Below are 14,845 nucleotides of genomic sequence, written 5' to 3'. Positions count from 1 at the left end.
GGTTTTCCAGGTCTTCGGGATGGTTTATTGGCGTTTTCCGCCGTCGGGACGCGGGACGGAAGAGCTGCCGCCATATCTGCTTCCCGCCCAGCCCGGCTGAGGGGAGCGGGGGCACCTGTGGGCACCGGACCGCGAAAATGAGCGTTTGAAGGGCTACGGTAGCGTTTTCTGCTAATAATTAATTTATTTTTACCTCCTATAGTTTTCCACCCTGCTTTCCTCCCTCCCCCCTCCCCTTCTTGGACAGTGATTTATTCTGCCCGGTGTCTAACGGCGCGTAGAGTGTCTGTGACTTGCTGGAAATAGCCCTTTTTTCATTAAAAGATACAGTCTGTCTCAAAAAACAAACGCAGAACTTTAGTTGAAGATATATAATTTATGCTGATTACAACTACCAGTTCACTCTTGGGCGCGTTTTGAACAAGGTTTTGTACCCGTGGATTACAAATCTTAAGGCGAGCAGCTGTTTTTCATTAAAAAAGGAAAAAAAAAAACAAACAAAACAACCGTCTTTTTTTTTTTCCTCCCATCTCTTAATCCTGCTCCCTCGCCCAGGTGCATGGAATTGGAATATGGATCACATGACAGATCGTGGCTGGTTTTTCTCCCCCAAGGAGGCACTTCACCAGTATTAAGTGCTAATTTTTATTTCTGTAGTACCACCCAGTGGTGAGTCCGTGTGTTACTCCCAACCCTTCTATTTGACTGACTCGTACATAGGATTAAGAAAACAAACCTATTAATAGCCGCAATGCAGATGCCATATAGTTCGGGAGAAAGTTAAAGTAAAATCACCAAATGAGGGGGGAAGGAAAGAAAGAAAGAAAACAAAAAAAAAAAAAAACAAACAAAACAAAACTGGTTTGAGTTCTTCAGTGGCCGTCCTATTTTTTTTCCATTTAAAATAAGCCAGATGGCAGTGGAGAAATGCAGTTCTGGGTTTAATTCCATGTGTGTGTTTATCCAGGCTGGTAACACCGTGGAGGTTGAGTATATAACTCCCAACTCCAGAACTCTCTCCTCCTAACAGTCCTTGAGGCATCACTTTGTTAAACTAAGGGAATTCCACTGCTGTTTAAAAATAAAGAGACGATTTACTGTAAACAACAGCTACAACTACTGTGGAAGTCAGGAACTTACTAGAACGATCTGTCATCTAGACTTCTTGTCGCTTACTTGTCTTTGAAATACTTTCCAGGTTAGGTTTATCATCAAGGATAGCTATTCCTAAATACTCCCTGCTTAAATTGCCTTTTACTAATTTAAACAAATACAGAAAATTGAGTGTCCACGAGGCACAGATTCCTTATCTGTTACTTAATTCACATGTTAATGCAAGTGTCTTTCAAACAGATTTCTGAGAATAACAAAGGGTACTAATAAGAGACAAGAGGAAGACTGAGTAAAAAAATAAAAACTTCCCTTAACTTTTTACTGATCTTTCTCATTGGTTGTAACTTATATAGTCATAGTCTTTTCTGAACAATGTATTTTCTACTGAGAGAAATCTAACCAGCACTAGCTAGTTAGTTATTAAAGTAATTAGTTATATAAATGGTTATTATTATTATGGAGATTTAGTTAATAACTAACCGGTTTAGTTATTAAAATTACACAGGTATACCAGAGCCTGTAGGGCCTTTTTTGGTTGTGTGATCTCTTCCAGATAGCATGAAAACTTCTATAATGAAAAAAAAAAAAAAGAGCAGTCCAATATATTACAGTTATCATGTTCTGCTCATGCCTGAATTAAGGTAGCAACCACCTTTCTCTTCTAGAGCAATTCCAAAGCTTGAGATCCATCAAAAGGTGGCTCAGAGGGGTTTATATTGTGCATATATGTTAATTTTAGTAGATTTTGTGCTGCCTTACCTTTTGTGTCCAGATCATTTGTTATCATAGAAAAACCTCATTCCCACAATCTGCATAATCTGATTTGAACTGACTTTCTGCTTTTTCTTCCTTATGCAGGCCCTGCAGTAACTTTAACAACAGAATCCAAGTGAACTGCCAGAAACACCTTAAAAGATGGTTTTCCTGACAAATCAGCTCTTTGATCTGAGAGCAGCAGCAGCACCAGAGTCAGCAGAAGGAAGGGAGGAAGGGGCCTTCTGGAGCCTGGTGTCACATGCCAAGCTGAAGGAGCACAACAGAAGAGCATTGGGTGACCTTGAGTCACTCCTGCTTTTGTTCAGAATGGAATATTGAAAGCAAAATTCCTTGTACTGCACACAATTTCGTTTTTTTTCTTTCTAACTAGAGATTTTAACCTGAGATTAAATTGCACGAGACACGACCTGTAACTGCCTGATGAGTGATCATCAGCCTCCTGCCCTCCTGTGCTTTGCTTTCTCCTGACCTTTCTTCTCTCCCTGTGCCATTCCAGCAAGGCTGTTTTATCCCCAGGAGGCCTCTTCCCTTCCCCTGACTGAGAAGCTCCTCGAGGATCTGGAAATATTTGCTCTGGTAAAGTGCCAGCACTGCTCTAGAGGAGTGACTTGGAGAAAGGAAAGACATGGGCAAAACTAAAATTCTTTAATCCAAATTCAGGACTGGATTAAGAGTTTGAGAACATACACTTTCCAAAATTCATGTCCCAACACTGAACTAAAAATCCTGTTTTTCTTTAACATAAAGATGGAGTCCAGTTATATCTGTGACCTCGAGGCTGGAATGCTGCTGGAAGTCATTGGAAGCCACATGTAAGTTAACCCACTTTTAAAGTTTCACCACTTGACTGCCACTGCTCTCTTAGCATTTTCAGCTTTTTAACAGGCTTCTCATTTAACTAGACCCCGAGAAGCCAAATTCAATTAGTTTGATTTAGCCCAAATAGTAGAGAATATACTCAGAATTCAGCTGCATTCAGCCAAAAATGCATCATGGAAGTACAGAAAAGGCATTTCTGAGCACGAGAGTGCCACCAGCATCTGAACCACCTTACCAGAGAGTCCAGGCAGCTTCTGTTGAAAGTCTGTAAACTTCAAGACTCAGGAAAAGCTGAGGCAATATTTAAAAAGACTTAAGATTTAAAATGTGTTCACAACAAAAAAAAAATCCAGACCACTTGGTACATGTTGATGGGGCACCTGGAAGAGATATTCCAGTGTATCTTTTAGGAAAAAGTGCTGTTTGGCTTTTAACTTACAAATAAAAGTGAAAAATCTGAGTGTGTTGTTTTTATTCATACTCTTAACTTCCCAAATATTCCTCCTCAATCCCACTGACAGCACAAACAGGGAGTGAGAAACACACAGAGACCAACAGCAGCACACGGGGCAGGTTTGGACAGCTGAACTCTGGGATTTTGTGTGCTTTAGGTAATTCAGGTGCACTGTGAATCCCTCCACTGCAATGGCCAGGCCTTTTCCCAAGGGAATCCTGCTGACCCTGATCTGCAGGATTGGACAGTGAAGGATCTCCTGAAGCTGAAAGTCCAAAAGTAAGTTCAGTCTCAAGAACTCAACGCAGAGGTGCCTTCCTGATGGGCAGCGGAAGGGAAGGGCATCTTTTTTTCCTTATTTTCTGACCCAAACCAGTTTTTCCAGAGCCATCTCCAGCATTTCAGTTTGGAGGCAAACCCAGGAAGTGGGGAGAAAGGGAGTAAGTTTAGACATACCTTCCAGCAAATCCCAACAGCACCCCAGGAGTCTTGAATCAGCAATAATCATTTATCTGGTGCTGAAGGGACTGGGGGACACTCTGGCAAGTTCCTTACCTCAGGCAACCTCTTCATGCATCATTTTCAGCATCTTTTCCTCATTTTCCCCCCCTTTGAGCTCAAGTTTTCTTGCCTTTCCAGTGCCAAAAAGTCTCAGAAGTAACTAAAGCCTTCCTGGAGAGATGAGCGTTTCTAAAGCTGGTGTTTTTTTGCATAAATATTAGCTTTATTGGAAAATAGTTCACTTAAACCAATCAGATTAACACACACCAAATTATTCTAGTTTAAAAAAAAAAAACAAAACCAACTAACCTAAAATGCTTTGGAAGAGAATCTGCTTCAGTTACAGTAGCAAACACATCATGGCAGCCTGAAACAAGTACTTGGGGTGTCTCCAGCAGCTGACAATCAATTCATGTAAACACAGAAAACACCCCCAAATATTCGTATTTATCGATGTACCTGGAGTACACAGAACTGGTTTTTGTAAAATCTGTATAGAAATATGCACAAAACATTGGTTTACATGTAATTACAAGTTATGTAGATGTTTATATGATGGTTCATGCTTTTTATCCATATATTTTGATTTACAGGGTGTGCATTAGAACTAGAACTTCCTTAGATGTACATTGTAATTTTTTCTCACCCCCCCCCCCCCCTTCAGGATAACTGCACTGGAAATATGCACACACACAAGTCAAATCTTTAATGGTATCCAGAACTCTGCATAAGCTGCATTTTTATAGCAGCTGCAGAGATCAGGGAAAGGCACCAATTTTCTTAAGAAGACAAGACCACAGTTAAATTTTTAGATCTAAAAGGGAAGCAAAACCTAAGATTAAAATGTTGGTAACTTAGATAATCCATAAGGTATCAAAATAATGCAACAACTCTTCTCTGAATCAACATAAAAATACATTTTGGATTTGTTGAGAGGTTAGGTCACATTTAATTCTTCAGTGGACATGACAACCACGAGCCCCAGACCAACTTCAACCTTTAAGGAAGGAACATGTCCAACTTTATTACCTGTATGGATTTGTTCCAAAGTGTTTGGAATGCACTGTGAATGCCACCACACATCAGAACCAGTTCAGTGCTCGGCTCTGTGACTCACTGATTAATCTGATGTCATGCTATGAGTGGGATTTATTTCCATTTTATTTCCATCTTAATAACCTTTTCTTACTTCTCTGCACAGCTTTTGATAATCTGTAGCTCTAACACTGCAACTCAGCTGGTCACGAGCCCTTTCATGTCCTTCCCACACGTGTCCTTTAACAGTACTTCAAATATTTCACTTTAAACTGCCCATTAAAGACAATGTGGCCTTCACAGGGCGGAACAAAAAGCTCCACATGACGGGAAGACATGGAAAAGCTTTAATGAGGAGCTTTAAGGAGAGAAAGACATGAGTTTTGTAACTATTAACAGCTTTGGCAGGCTGTACTCTTAAGTGCCAGCCATCCAGGGTTTGAGGAACTTTCTTTCCAAGGGTCAAGTGCCAGCTCACACAACGTCCAAGGGCCTTCCCGGGGCCGGCACCGTAAAACACACGGAGAGATGGTCACCAACACAAACTTGGGACTGGAAACGTTCCGGTCACAGCTAAAATCCTACAGGAACACTGCTAACTCATGCACCCCTACTGCAAAAGGAACATACAGCACAAAGTGAACTATGGTACCCAAACTGACAGCAAACACCTCCACACCTGCCCGGCCTCGGTTTACGGCTCTCGGGGAACGGCCACACTCGGCATCGTAGGAACAATCTGGAGATTGGAGACCAAACCGATGGGAAAAACTTTGGGAGAGCTCGACATCAACTGTTAGAAAACACAGACAGGACATCACAGAGATGGGGAAGCCACGACTGCACACAACCTCAGTGTTCACACCGCGTCATAAATCTGTGAAAATCATTTAACTACAAAACTTTAGGTAGAAAAATAACTGTAGATCTTGTCTACACGTGTTATTCACACGGACTATTATTAACTGCTTAGTCAAGATACAGTGCAATGCCTCTTTGAAATAAACTGCAAAGAGTCCAGAGAGAGAAAGAGCAAGAGTACCTCATTCATTCCTGGCATTTCAGAGTAACGGAGTATGGAATATTTATCCATGGAGGTAAGTCAGAACAGCTACTGTACTTCCAAATGGAGCCCAACTTTAGTTCATGTTCACTTCAAGCACAGCCAAAGTCCTTGAGATGAGGCAAGCCAGAAGCAAGTTATCTAGACCTCAAGGAACTTCTCCTACACCTTCAAATACAAATCTTAAATATGATCACAGCATTTTCATCCAATAAAAGAATAAGCCAAAGAAAGAAAAATAAATGTAAACCAAGTTTATTTTGCTTTTAAGTAGTGTTCTTTAAGCACTACAGCATGGTAAACAATGTAAATTAGTATAAGTCATCTCAAAAGCCAGTTTTTTTGTTTGGTTTTTTTTTTTTTTTATTTTATGAGTTGTTAAAAAGATGCAGCCTATTCTAACAGGATAAATATTTTAACCATTTCACTTCGAGTTAATGAAGGCTCACAAATGAGCAACACTCCTCATTGAGGAAAACAAAAAGCTGTTGTCGACAAAGCGACAGCACACACACAAAACCAAAAGAACTGTGTAAAAATAACTAACTGTACTGTGTTCCCATACTCTTCAGAAGTTGCTTTACAATGGGATGATATGCACATGATCTTGCTGCAAACTTGCCATACAACTTGCAAATACACGTAGCCTACAGCCTTACCACTCGGTCCAAAAAGCTGCTAACTGCTCAGAACAAAGGCAGCACTAGAATCCTCTGCTGAACAATGAATTCAATCTGCTTTACTCTTCACCTTTTCTCCTAGACTGCAGGACAGACTAGAAAGAAAAACCGAATTTTTAAAAAAAAAAAAAAAAAATCGATACTCTTACAGGAAATTGGATTATTTTGCAATATAGTCTTTTACAAGTTAAACGTTTTGCCTATTTTTTTTTTCCCCTTAGCCACAAAATGGGCATGAAGTAATTACTTTGAAAATGCCTTAATTTTCAACTTCATGCAAATCTAAATAAAGATGACCAAACAAAAGCTTAAACAATGGAAGGATATTTCACAGAAAATTTCTTATACAAAAAACACATAAGAAAAAAGGGCCACTAGGTGACATTTTAATTTACAAATTGGCATCATTTTGGTCAACAAATATCCAAGTGCTGTTTTCTTCTATCACAACAAAGTAGCTGTACAGAAGGAAAACTGCAAAACTTGTTTTATTTTTGTTTTTAATCGCACATCTCCTCAGGAATTTCATGTGGATTAAGGATGCCGGGTACAGACATCTGAAGTTTATGTTTCTCCTCTTGAGCCTGTCGAAGGGCTGTTTCTCTCTCCTCTAAGAATAAGTCTGATGTGTCTTCACCTGCAAATTCCTGTATAATTCACAGAAAAACATTAGTTTATTGTCAAATGCTTTAGGTAGAGTTATGAGCTTCCAAAATGACAAGGAAAACATCTTCCCATCCCCTGTTTGCTTGGATTTCTGTTCCTAAGGTCAGAATTAATAGAAAGCAATGCAAAATAATTGAAAATTCTCACCATATGTTACAGAAAGGGATGCTGCAGTTACCCAGCATTTGGAGTAGAATCATGATAATTAAAGCAGAGAATCATTACAATTGTGAAACACCTGACAATTGTCATCTCAAAACTAATTCAAAACTCTTTCCTACAGTCTTAGAATTCTAGCATCTTTAGAAAAATAAAGGCATAGCATTACTGCAACAAATTTCAAAACTGGTCCAATTTCCAAGCAGAACTGAAACAAAATCTGGTTAAAAATCAACTTATAACCTGTTTGAGTAAGTTCTGCAGCTGTCTTAGACACTGGAATTGTGTGTGCAGCTAAAATACAAGTGATGATGTTTAAGCCCAATTTATAAAATTAAATCCCACTGAAACAGATTCCATGGAACACCATAAACCATTGGACAGAGTTCTCAGTGCATTTTAAAAAGCTGCAAAGAAACTTGTATCTCTGAGCAAACACGGAATGAACACTGTCCAAACTCTTTCCAACAATATCCTGCTGAAAACTGGTTTCAATTCCTTGAAAAAAGCACACCCAACATACCTTGATTTGGACCAGGAAATCCCTTAGGTGTTCCTTGAAGGCAGGAATATCCTGGTTTAAACTGAACAGTCCTGTTACGAACAGCTTCACCTGGGCACTGACAACAAACACATCCATTAGTATCCCAAGGTGGAAGAGCCCACTCAGAAGCACCAATGAATCATGGTAGACTTACTCTTGCAGGTGAGGAAATGCAGACTTGAGGAGATTGGCCACATACTCCTGGATAAACATTTGGTTGTTCACTGGATTCCCAGGGTTTAGGGGGGTACTGATCTTTCCCTCTTCTACCAAGTTGAACATGTAGGCCAGGATTGATGCATGCATTGTCAAACCTGCAGGGACCAGAGCCAGGCACACAGGGATTAATTCCCAACAGGATGTGCTCCGTTATTTGATGTTCAGGAGGCTGGTTTTCCATCCCCTGTCTCCCCCAGAGAATATTCCTACCTGCAGTGTGCGAGGTGTCCGTCACCACGGAGAAGATGTGCTGGAGGATGTCGCAGAAATACGTCTGGTAGAAGCTCTGGGCAGCTGTCTCCTCCTGGGCAACGTTCTGGAGCAGGGTATAAAGGATCTGAAGTCCTGCAAAAGAGGGGTTAAAAAAAAAAACCAACCACTTAAGTTACCAGCTGACCAATATCTGGCCTTTCCCAAAACGACACAGGTACGCCGAGAAATTCTGGTTGGCACCAAAAATCCCAGCACGGCATGTGAGGGCTCTGCCGGGCACTAGAGGGCACTGCTGCCCTGACATGGCCCACCCCTGCAGCTGCATTGGCATATCATTAGCAAAAAGGGCAAATCACAGCACTTAATGAGGGAAACCCTCTGCCCAGGGTTTGCTAATTAAGCAAGGGAAGGTGTTTTAATGTCCGGATTTACATGGGAACTTAAATAACTTTCCCAGGTGAAACACAACTGAACAGTATCTTTTCCAATCAGTGAAAAAATACCAACTCAGTGGTTTCACAGGTTTTTTTGTAGCACCAGTTTGAGCTGGGGCATTCATTCAGCCACTTCAGAAGAGTGCAAGCAGACACTGTAACACTGCTCCCCCTTCCAGCTACAGGAATGAAACAGCAACCAAGTATCTCAGCCCATTCACGGATACCTGGCTGACACCTTGGAGCTGAGAGAGAGGAATATTCTTCTTGTGCAAATCACATGACTGATATGCCAAGTTCGACTAAAGAAAACAGCATTTGACCAGGAAACACCTGATCTGCATCAAACACTGCCATTTACCTGTATCTGCAACGTTTCTCATTGTATGTTTGAAAGCCCAAATAATAGAGTCCAGAACAAGTTTGAACTGTGCAGGTGGAATGGCCAGGAAGGCTGGGAAGCAGTGAGAATTTACAGCCTGGAGTAGCAAGAAGAAGTTTGTTCTATGTTCAGGATATTCTTCAAAGTCCTAGAAAGAGAAGGGGAAAGAAAAGTCAGGTCTCCTGAAGTTCCATCTTAAGATTTTCTGTTAAGCAGAGCAAGCCAGTAGCTTGACACAGAACAGCACTGACATCCCAGGTTTAAAGGCAAAGGTTACAGTTCTCTGAGTTTTTCCCCACCAAAGCTTGGCAAGACCATCTTCTACAGTGACACAACACTGAAAGGCTGAGCCACAGTGTGTCAGGGCACAGCCTCAGTCACTGCTCAGGCCACAGACACCACACAGAGAGACTCAAGCCTGGTTAGGCACCAAAACTGCCACAGGGGTCCAATTTCTGGTTACACCCTGCTGGCAAAGTAGCACTAATTCAGTGGTGGTGCTCAAGTGTTGTGCAAATACATCTGGCACACTGTAGCACAAGGACTGCATCAGTGAGGAAATACTCAACATGACTGATCAGTGCCTGTGTTCATAAACTTAAAAGATTTATGGATTCTAGCAGTTAGTCCTACACTGATGCTTGACTGTAGCACAGTCCTCCTTCCAGGAGAGGCCCCAGAAAAATTATTGATGATTTGAGCAGAAATTTCATCAAATTCAAGTTCGTGACTGGCAAAAAACCAGGGAGATGATTCACAAGACACCAGGATGGAAGCATTCCAGGGGAGATGCCTTGTCCTGAGCTGAAACATAAATACCTTGTTGATCATGTTTAATGTGCACTCAAAGACAGCATCGAAGATCTGAGGTATTTCAGCAGTGATGTGCCCCCCCAGCTTGTTGACAATGATGGCCATGGTGCTGAGCACCTCGGGCTCCCGCGCCGCGGGCACGTTCCGCTGGTAGTCGATGAGAACTGCATCCAACAACGGAGGAACAAAGTTTTCAGCTACCTAATTGGAAGAGTAAACCGTGGTTATGCAGTGCAGCTACGGAGCAAAGGCTCCAGCACGCGGTTCCTAAGGAAAAGGGTTGCCTGGAACTCAACGGGGAAGTTGAAATACGTTCCCATCCTCTGTATCCACCTTCCCACAGGGCTCTTAAACCTCCTTGATTCCCTCCAAGATCACCCTCAGCTAAAAACTGAAGTATCTCAAACATAGCTAAGCTTACCTCTCCTCTCTATTTTACAGACCTCCTGAAGCAAGTTCTCCTGTGACCAACTGGTTCAGTCAACAGAACACAAACCAGAGCTCTTCCCAATTCTGCCTTAGGAGTTATTTGTACAAAATGCATCTACTTACCATCTGTGGATCATTGGACCTGCTCACCCAGCCAGAAATTAGTTTCAGAGTTTCCCTTTTTACAGTCCTCATACTTCTGATCAAGGGCTGCTTTGTTACCATTTCACCTGGAAAATTTTAAAGCTTCAGTTAATTGTGTGAGGTGTAAAAAAACCCAAAAATAGAAGATTAGGCTGACATAAACAGAACTGAGAATGGTTGATTTTTATATCCAAATTACAAAGATTGTTAAAGGCTTCCTTTGTCTTTAATCTTCACCAATTGTAAAGACATGCTCTGAGGTGACTGCAATCCCAGCAGTTGCTGGCCAAGGAACACCAGGCCTACAGCCCCAGCAACTGCTTCCTAAAATTCACTGTGTCTGACAAGGACAAATTCTGGCCATTAGAGCTGCTGAATGAAAATGTATTGATTTTTCAGCCACTTTTCTTCTGAATTCTGAGAATCTACTTCAAGGTAAAGCAGCTGCTCCGTTTCCAAGTTCCATTTAACATTCCCATTTCCAGGTATCATCGTCTGCATCGTCCGAGAACCGCTCGGAACACAGAACTCAACAACTGACTCATTTCATCTTGTAATGAACCACCACAGAAGCACCTTCTGCTGAGACACCACAGGCCCTTATTTATCTGGTAAAAATAGCTATGTGAGGTAATTGATAATTCCTCCTCTGTGACTGAAAGCCTGGTTTATCCTGACTTTTGAGGCCTCTTCACTCTCAATTCTGCAACGCAGCTCGGGAGCAGCAGAGTCTGGTACAAAACCTGCCAACAGCTTCTGAGGAAATGGCTGGGATTCTATTTACAGAGAGGCTTTTAACACTCAAAATCAGAGTCAGCTCCAAGAACACACACTACTTGGTCTCAGCAAGATGCCTATTAATTCTAAGTAAGCATCTCCACTGTTCTCAATCTTCCTTAAACCTTCTCATTCAGAGATGTTTTTTCCTCCCTCTAAAACTGGGAGTTCTTTATTTCAATACAACGACTGGTTAACAAAGAGATTGAAGCAAGCACTTCCAATTCTTTTCTACTTTCCCAAACAGTAAATTCAGACAGTGACAATAACCTAATTGGGATGTACTTTGAAACCTGAGGGCAGACACTGCTTACCCCCCATCTTCAGGAAGAACCTGGAATTTCTTACCATTAGCCTGAATAGCTGCAGAAATATTTTCACTTAGGCACTTGTACACATTCAGCATATCTAAATAAATTCTTCCAAGCTGAATCACAAAGGGGTGGCCAACTGCTTTACACGCTCTCACATTGGTTTTCAGAATGCTACCAAGCTGCTTGACTGTTTCAGGATCCTTTAGGATATCAACATTCTGTTAAAAAAAAAATTAAGAGTTCATATTGGTTAGTGAATACAACTGCCCTGTGGCTTTCAATATAAAGGCCTGAAGTTGAAACAATTTGTCTTATACACTGCCTTAATGAACACATCATTGACATTCATGGACTTTACATACATATATATATATATATATTTATATATACACACACTGCTCTTTATTTCATGGCACTTGCCAGTACCCACAACAGAGTCAGGATAAAACTTGAAATTATTTCATTCTGCTCCTCTGCAGAAGTATTTTTGCTGCAGTGGTAAAAGCATTACTCTAGTTACAGAAAGGGAAAAAAACCTAAGGAGATTAAGAAGGTGAAAACCAAAGTGGTCCAAAGGAAATGCAGTGGAAATGGTCTTTTTTTAAGAGGGAAGTCAGAGTAAGAAAAGTAACTCAAGCTCACTGAAGTTTCAGGTTCTTAATTAGATTAACTGCAAATGGATGGTCTCTTGTGCAGTGTCAAGACTGCTGTTCTTTAAGTATTTTGGAAGACTGGAAGACATGGAATGTAAAAGTAAGAAGTAAAGACACGCTTTACAGTATTTTTAGCATTATAACTTTCCTGTTATCCAAAAAGATAACCCACTCAGCCAGGTGAAAGGCCTTTAAAAATCTACTGAAAAAAAAATCTACTCTGTGCAGTAACAAAAAACTGTGCTTTCAATCAGATTTAAACAAATATTTTGTCATTTAAGTCTCCTCTCTCAAAACAGCACTTTCATTGTCACATCAGTGACTGTTTTTAGCCATCATATTGGGAAGTCCACCCCAGCTCTGTGCACTTCATGTGAAAATATGCAAAAATAAACCATTTAGCAGCTTTTCACCTGAACATGGAAGACATTCAGAACTTGTGAGCTCACCTTTGTTGCCTGCTGGATGATGCTGTCCCACACCTGGTTGGGCAGCAACATGTACTTCTCTATCAGGTGCTCCTGCACAGTCTGGTCCGTCTGTGCCCCGATCATGTATCCCACTGCTTCGTAAAACGTGTGCACCTGGGGGGGAAGCGGCAGCACAGCAAGCAGGGAGGTTAAAAAGGTTAAAAAGGAGGGAGGAAAAACTTTAAACATAGCCAGACATGTTTAAAAACTGGCTTCCATTGCTCCTGGAAGTGCTTTTTTCCAGATGCCAGGTCCACTCTGCCCGAAGTTTCAGTATGTTATTGGAAGATCTCAGTGTGTGTCACATGTGAACACTATTCTCCCTTCCAGGACACATTTCCCCTTCCCTTTTGGTTTAGTCCTCACCCCCTCCTCCAAAAATACAACCACTGTCCAAATATACTGTTATAATATAGTATTGTTCTTTCCCAAAGCAGAAGCACTGAGTTAAGATTCAATGTCTTCTTTTCAGGTTAAAACATTCCAGAACTTAAAAATTCCAACTAAATGACACTTTAATTCCACTTCCAAGCATTTCCAAGTAACATCTCAAAGCAACCTGGGCTATTTGTCCCCTAACAAAAACCTAAGGAATATAATTCATCACTGGAAAAACCCCTGCCTTTCCCTAAGAAGCACCTTTCCATCAGACTTTAGGAATCACCCACACCACTGAACCAAAACATACCTGCTGTGGCTGAAGGTCACAGATGATTGTGTTGATGTTGTTCAAGATTTCATCAATAAATGGCATCACCTCCCCCACCTGCACCTGGACAAAATGCCGGCGGCATTTCTGTGCTATTTTGATGAAGGTATCACAAGCCATGTCCTGGACACCATCGTGGGTTTCTAAATCAGATCAAGGCAGTTATTGCTTTGTGTTTTCTCCCCTACAAGTGTCTATGTATAGGTATATATTTTTTTTTAATAATTATAACAACAAATAAGAAAAAAACCAGATAATTACCATGCATAAATTCAAACAGCTTGTTGACTACTGTCTTCAAGAATTTCCAGTGAGCTCTCAAAAACCGAGGGTATTGACCTACTATATACATTATATTTGATGCAATAATGGCTTTATTGTCCTTTCCTCGCTTTTGTTCACACAGTCCCAGGAGATCCTGCAACACAATAGATTCTTGGTTTCCTCCTCAAGTTTGTCCAGTTCAATTAAAAGCACTTTAAGCATAAAATCCTCTAAGGAGCTACATTAAAGTGGTTGCCATAATCAAGTTCAAAACCCAAATTAAGAAATAAAAAAAACAAATGAGTGGTTTAAGATTGGGGTGATGAAATCATTTCAGTTTCAGACAAACCCAGATCACTGTATTTTAAACTACAGAATCTCCATTTTACATAACTAAAGATTCCTTCAGGGAGGAGTTCCACAAGCCTCACAGTCCTCAATACTGTCTGAGTGGTTGATATCAATAAAATACACACTTCACATCAAACAGAAGATATTAAACTAAATCTTCTGTATGAATTCAGATGACCTGTTAAAGGTCCATTACTCTTGTAAAAATATTATGCACATATTTACAAATATCTGAGTTTTATTAATGGATATACAGAAGACAGCAAAGGAGCATGGTGCTAGGCTAGTTAAAATAGTGGGTTATTGTGCCACTCTCCTGTATTTCATCAATGATCCCTTTCCAGCTCTTCTGCATCCCCAAAGAAAAACATTTCACCATGAACTAAGGCTGTTTGGATCTATGCATTCTTCATAGCTAACAAATTTATCAGCCCCAAATTCAGGACAGAAGATCTCCCACTCATTTATTCTCATCACCCTGCATTTCTAAGAACACAGAGCAGTGTTTCTGTACACTTGGTTTCCTGAGCATGGACTCTGAAGTGTGACCAAGCTGTTGGTTCTGCTCCAGGATACCTTAATTACTGTAACCAGGAACCTCTTCTCATCCTCTTCGTGCATCGCGCCGCTGATGGAGCCGATGGCCCAGCACAGGGTGTTCAGGTTTTTCCATGACCACTCTGTCCCATTCACTTGATTGTGAAGTTTTTCAGTCATAATTCGTTCTGTGTCTGCATAGTCCAGGTGTGTAAGATAAACTGAAAGACATCAACGTGGGAACAGGGCACATTTTAAAGCAGCTGTTGGATCGTAACTCTGTAAGCAGCTGAATAAAAACACAGTGAAACTATCAGGCAATTGC

The 14,845-nt window shown here is 40.9% G+C and overlaps 1 protein-coding gene and 1 long non-coding RNA gene across 2 annotated transcripts in view; one reads left to right on the top strand and one right to left on the bottom strand.

Annotated features, from left to right (window-relative positions):
- The first annotated feature begins 6 nt into the window (after positions 1-6).
- LOC108640584 lies at positions 7-3,169 on the top strand. Its single transcript, XR_001921280.2, has 2 exons — positions 7-158; positions 1,972-3,169. It is a non-coding gene; the product is annotated as an uncharacterized LOC108640584 (long non-coding RNA).
- Positions 3,170-4,589: 1,420 nt separating this feature from the next.
- Positions 4,590-14,845, bottom strand: part of XPO1 (exportin 1) — a 32,360-nt gene continuing 22,104 nt past the window's right edge. Inside the window, exons 14-25 of the mRNA XM_018077521.1 lie at positions 14,560-14,741; positions 13,630-13,786; positions 13,348-13,511; positions 12,639-12,773; positions 11,571-11,754; positions 10,425-10,531; positions 9,879-10,073; positions 9,039-9,207; positions 8,241-8,375; positions 7,966-8,125; positions 7,791-7,887; positions 4,590-7,089 (exon numbers count right to left, since the gene is read on the bottom strand). Of these exons, the coding sequence (XP_017933010.1) occupies positions 6,943-7,089; positions 7,791-7,887; positions 7,966-8,125; positions 8,241-8,375; positions 9,039-9,207; positions 9,879-10,073; positions 10,425-10,531; positions 11,571-11,754; positions 12,639-12,773; positions 13,348-13,511; positions 13,630-13,786; positions 14,560-14,741 (1,832 nt within the window). The 3' untranslated portion in view covers positions 4,590-6,942. The remainder of the gene's footprint in view (positions 7,090-7,790; positions 7,888-7,965; positions 8,126-8,240; positions 8,376-9,038; positions 9,208-9,878; positions 10,074-10,424; positions 10,532-11,570; positions 11,755-12,638; positions 12,774-13,347; positions 13,512-13,629; positions 13,787-14,559; positions 14,742-14,845) is intronic.

Source organism: Manacus vitellinus, unplaced genomic scaffold (assembly GCF_001715985.3).
Source record: "Manacus vitellinus isolate BGI_N305 unplaced genomic scaffold, ASM171598v3 scaffold_38_pilon, whole genome shotgun sequence".
Classification (NCBI taxonomy): Eukaryota; Metazoa; Chordata; class Aves; order Passeriformes; family Pipridae; genus Manacus; species Manacus vitellinus.
This window is presented reverse-complemented; position numbering and strand designations above follow the sequence as displayed.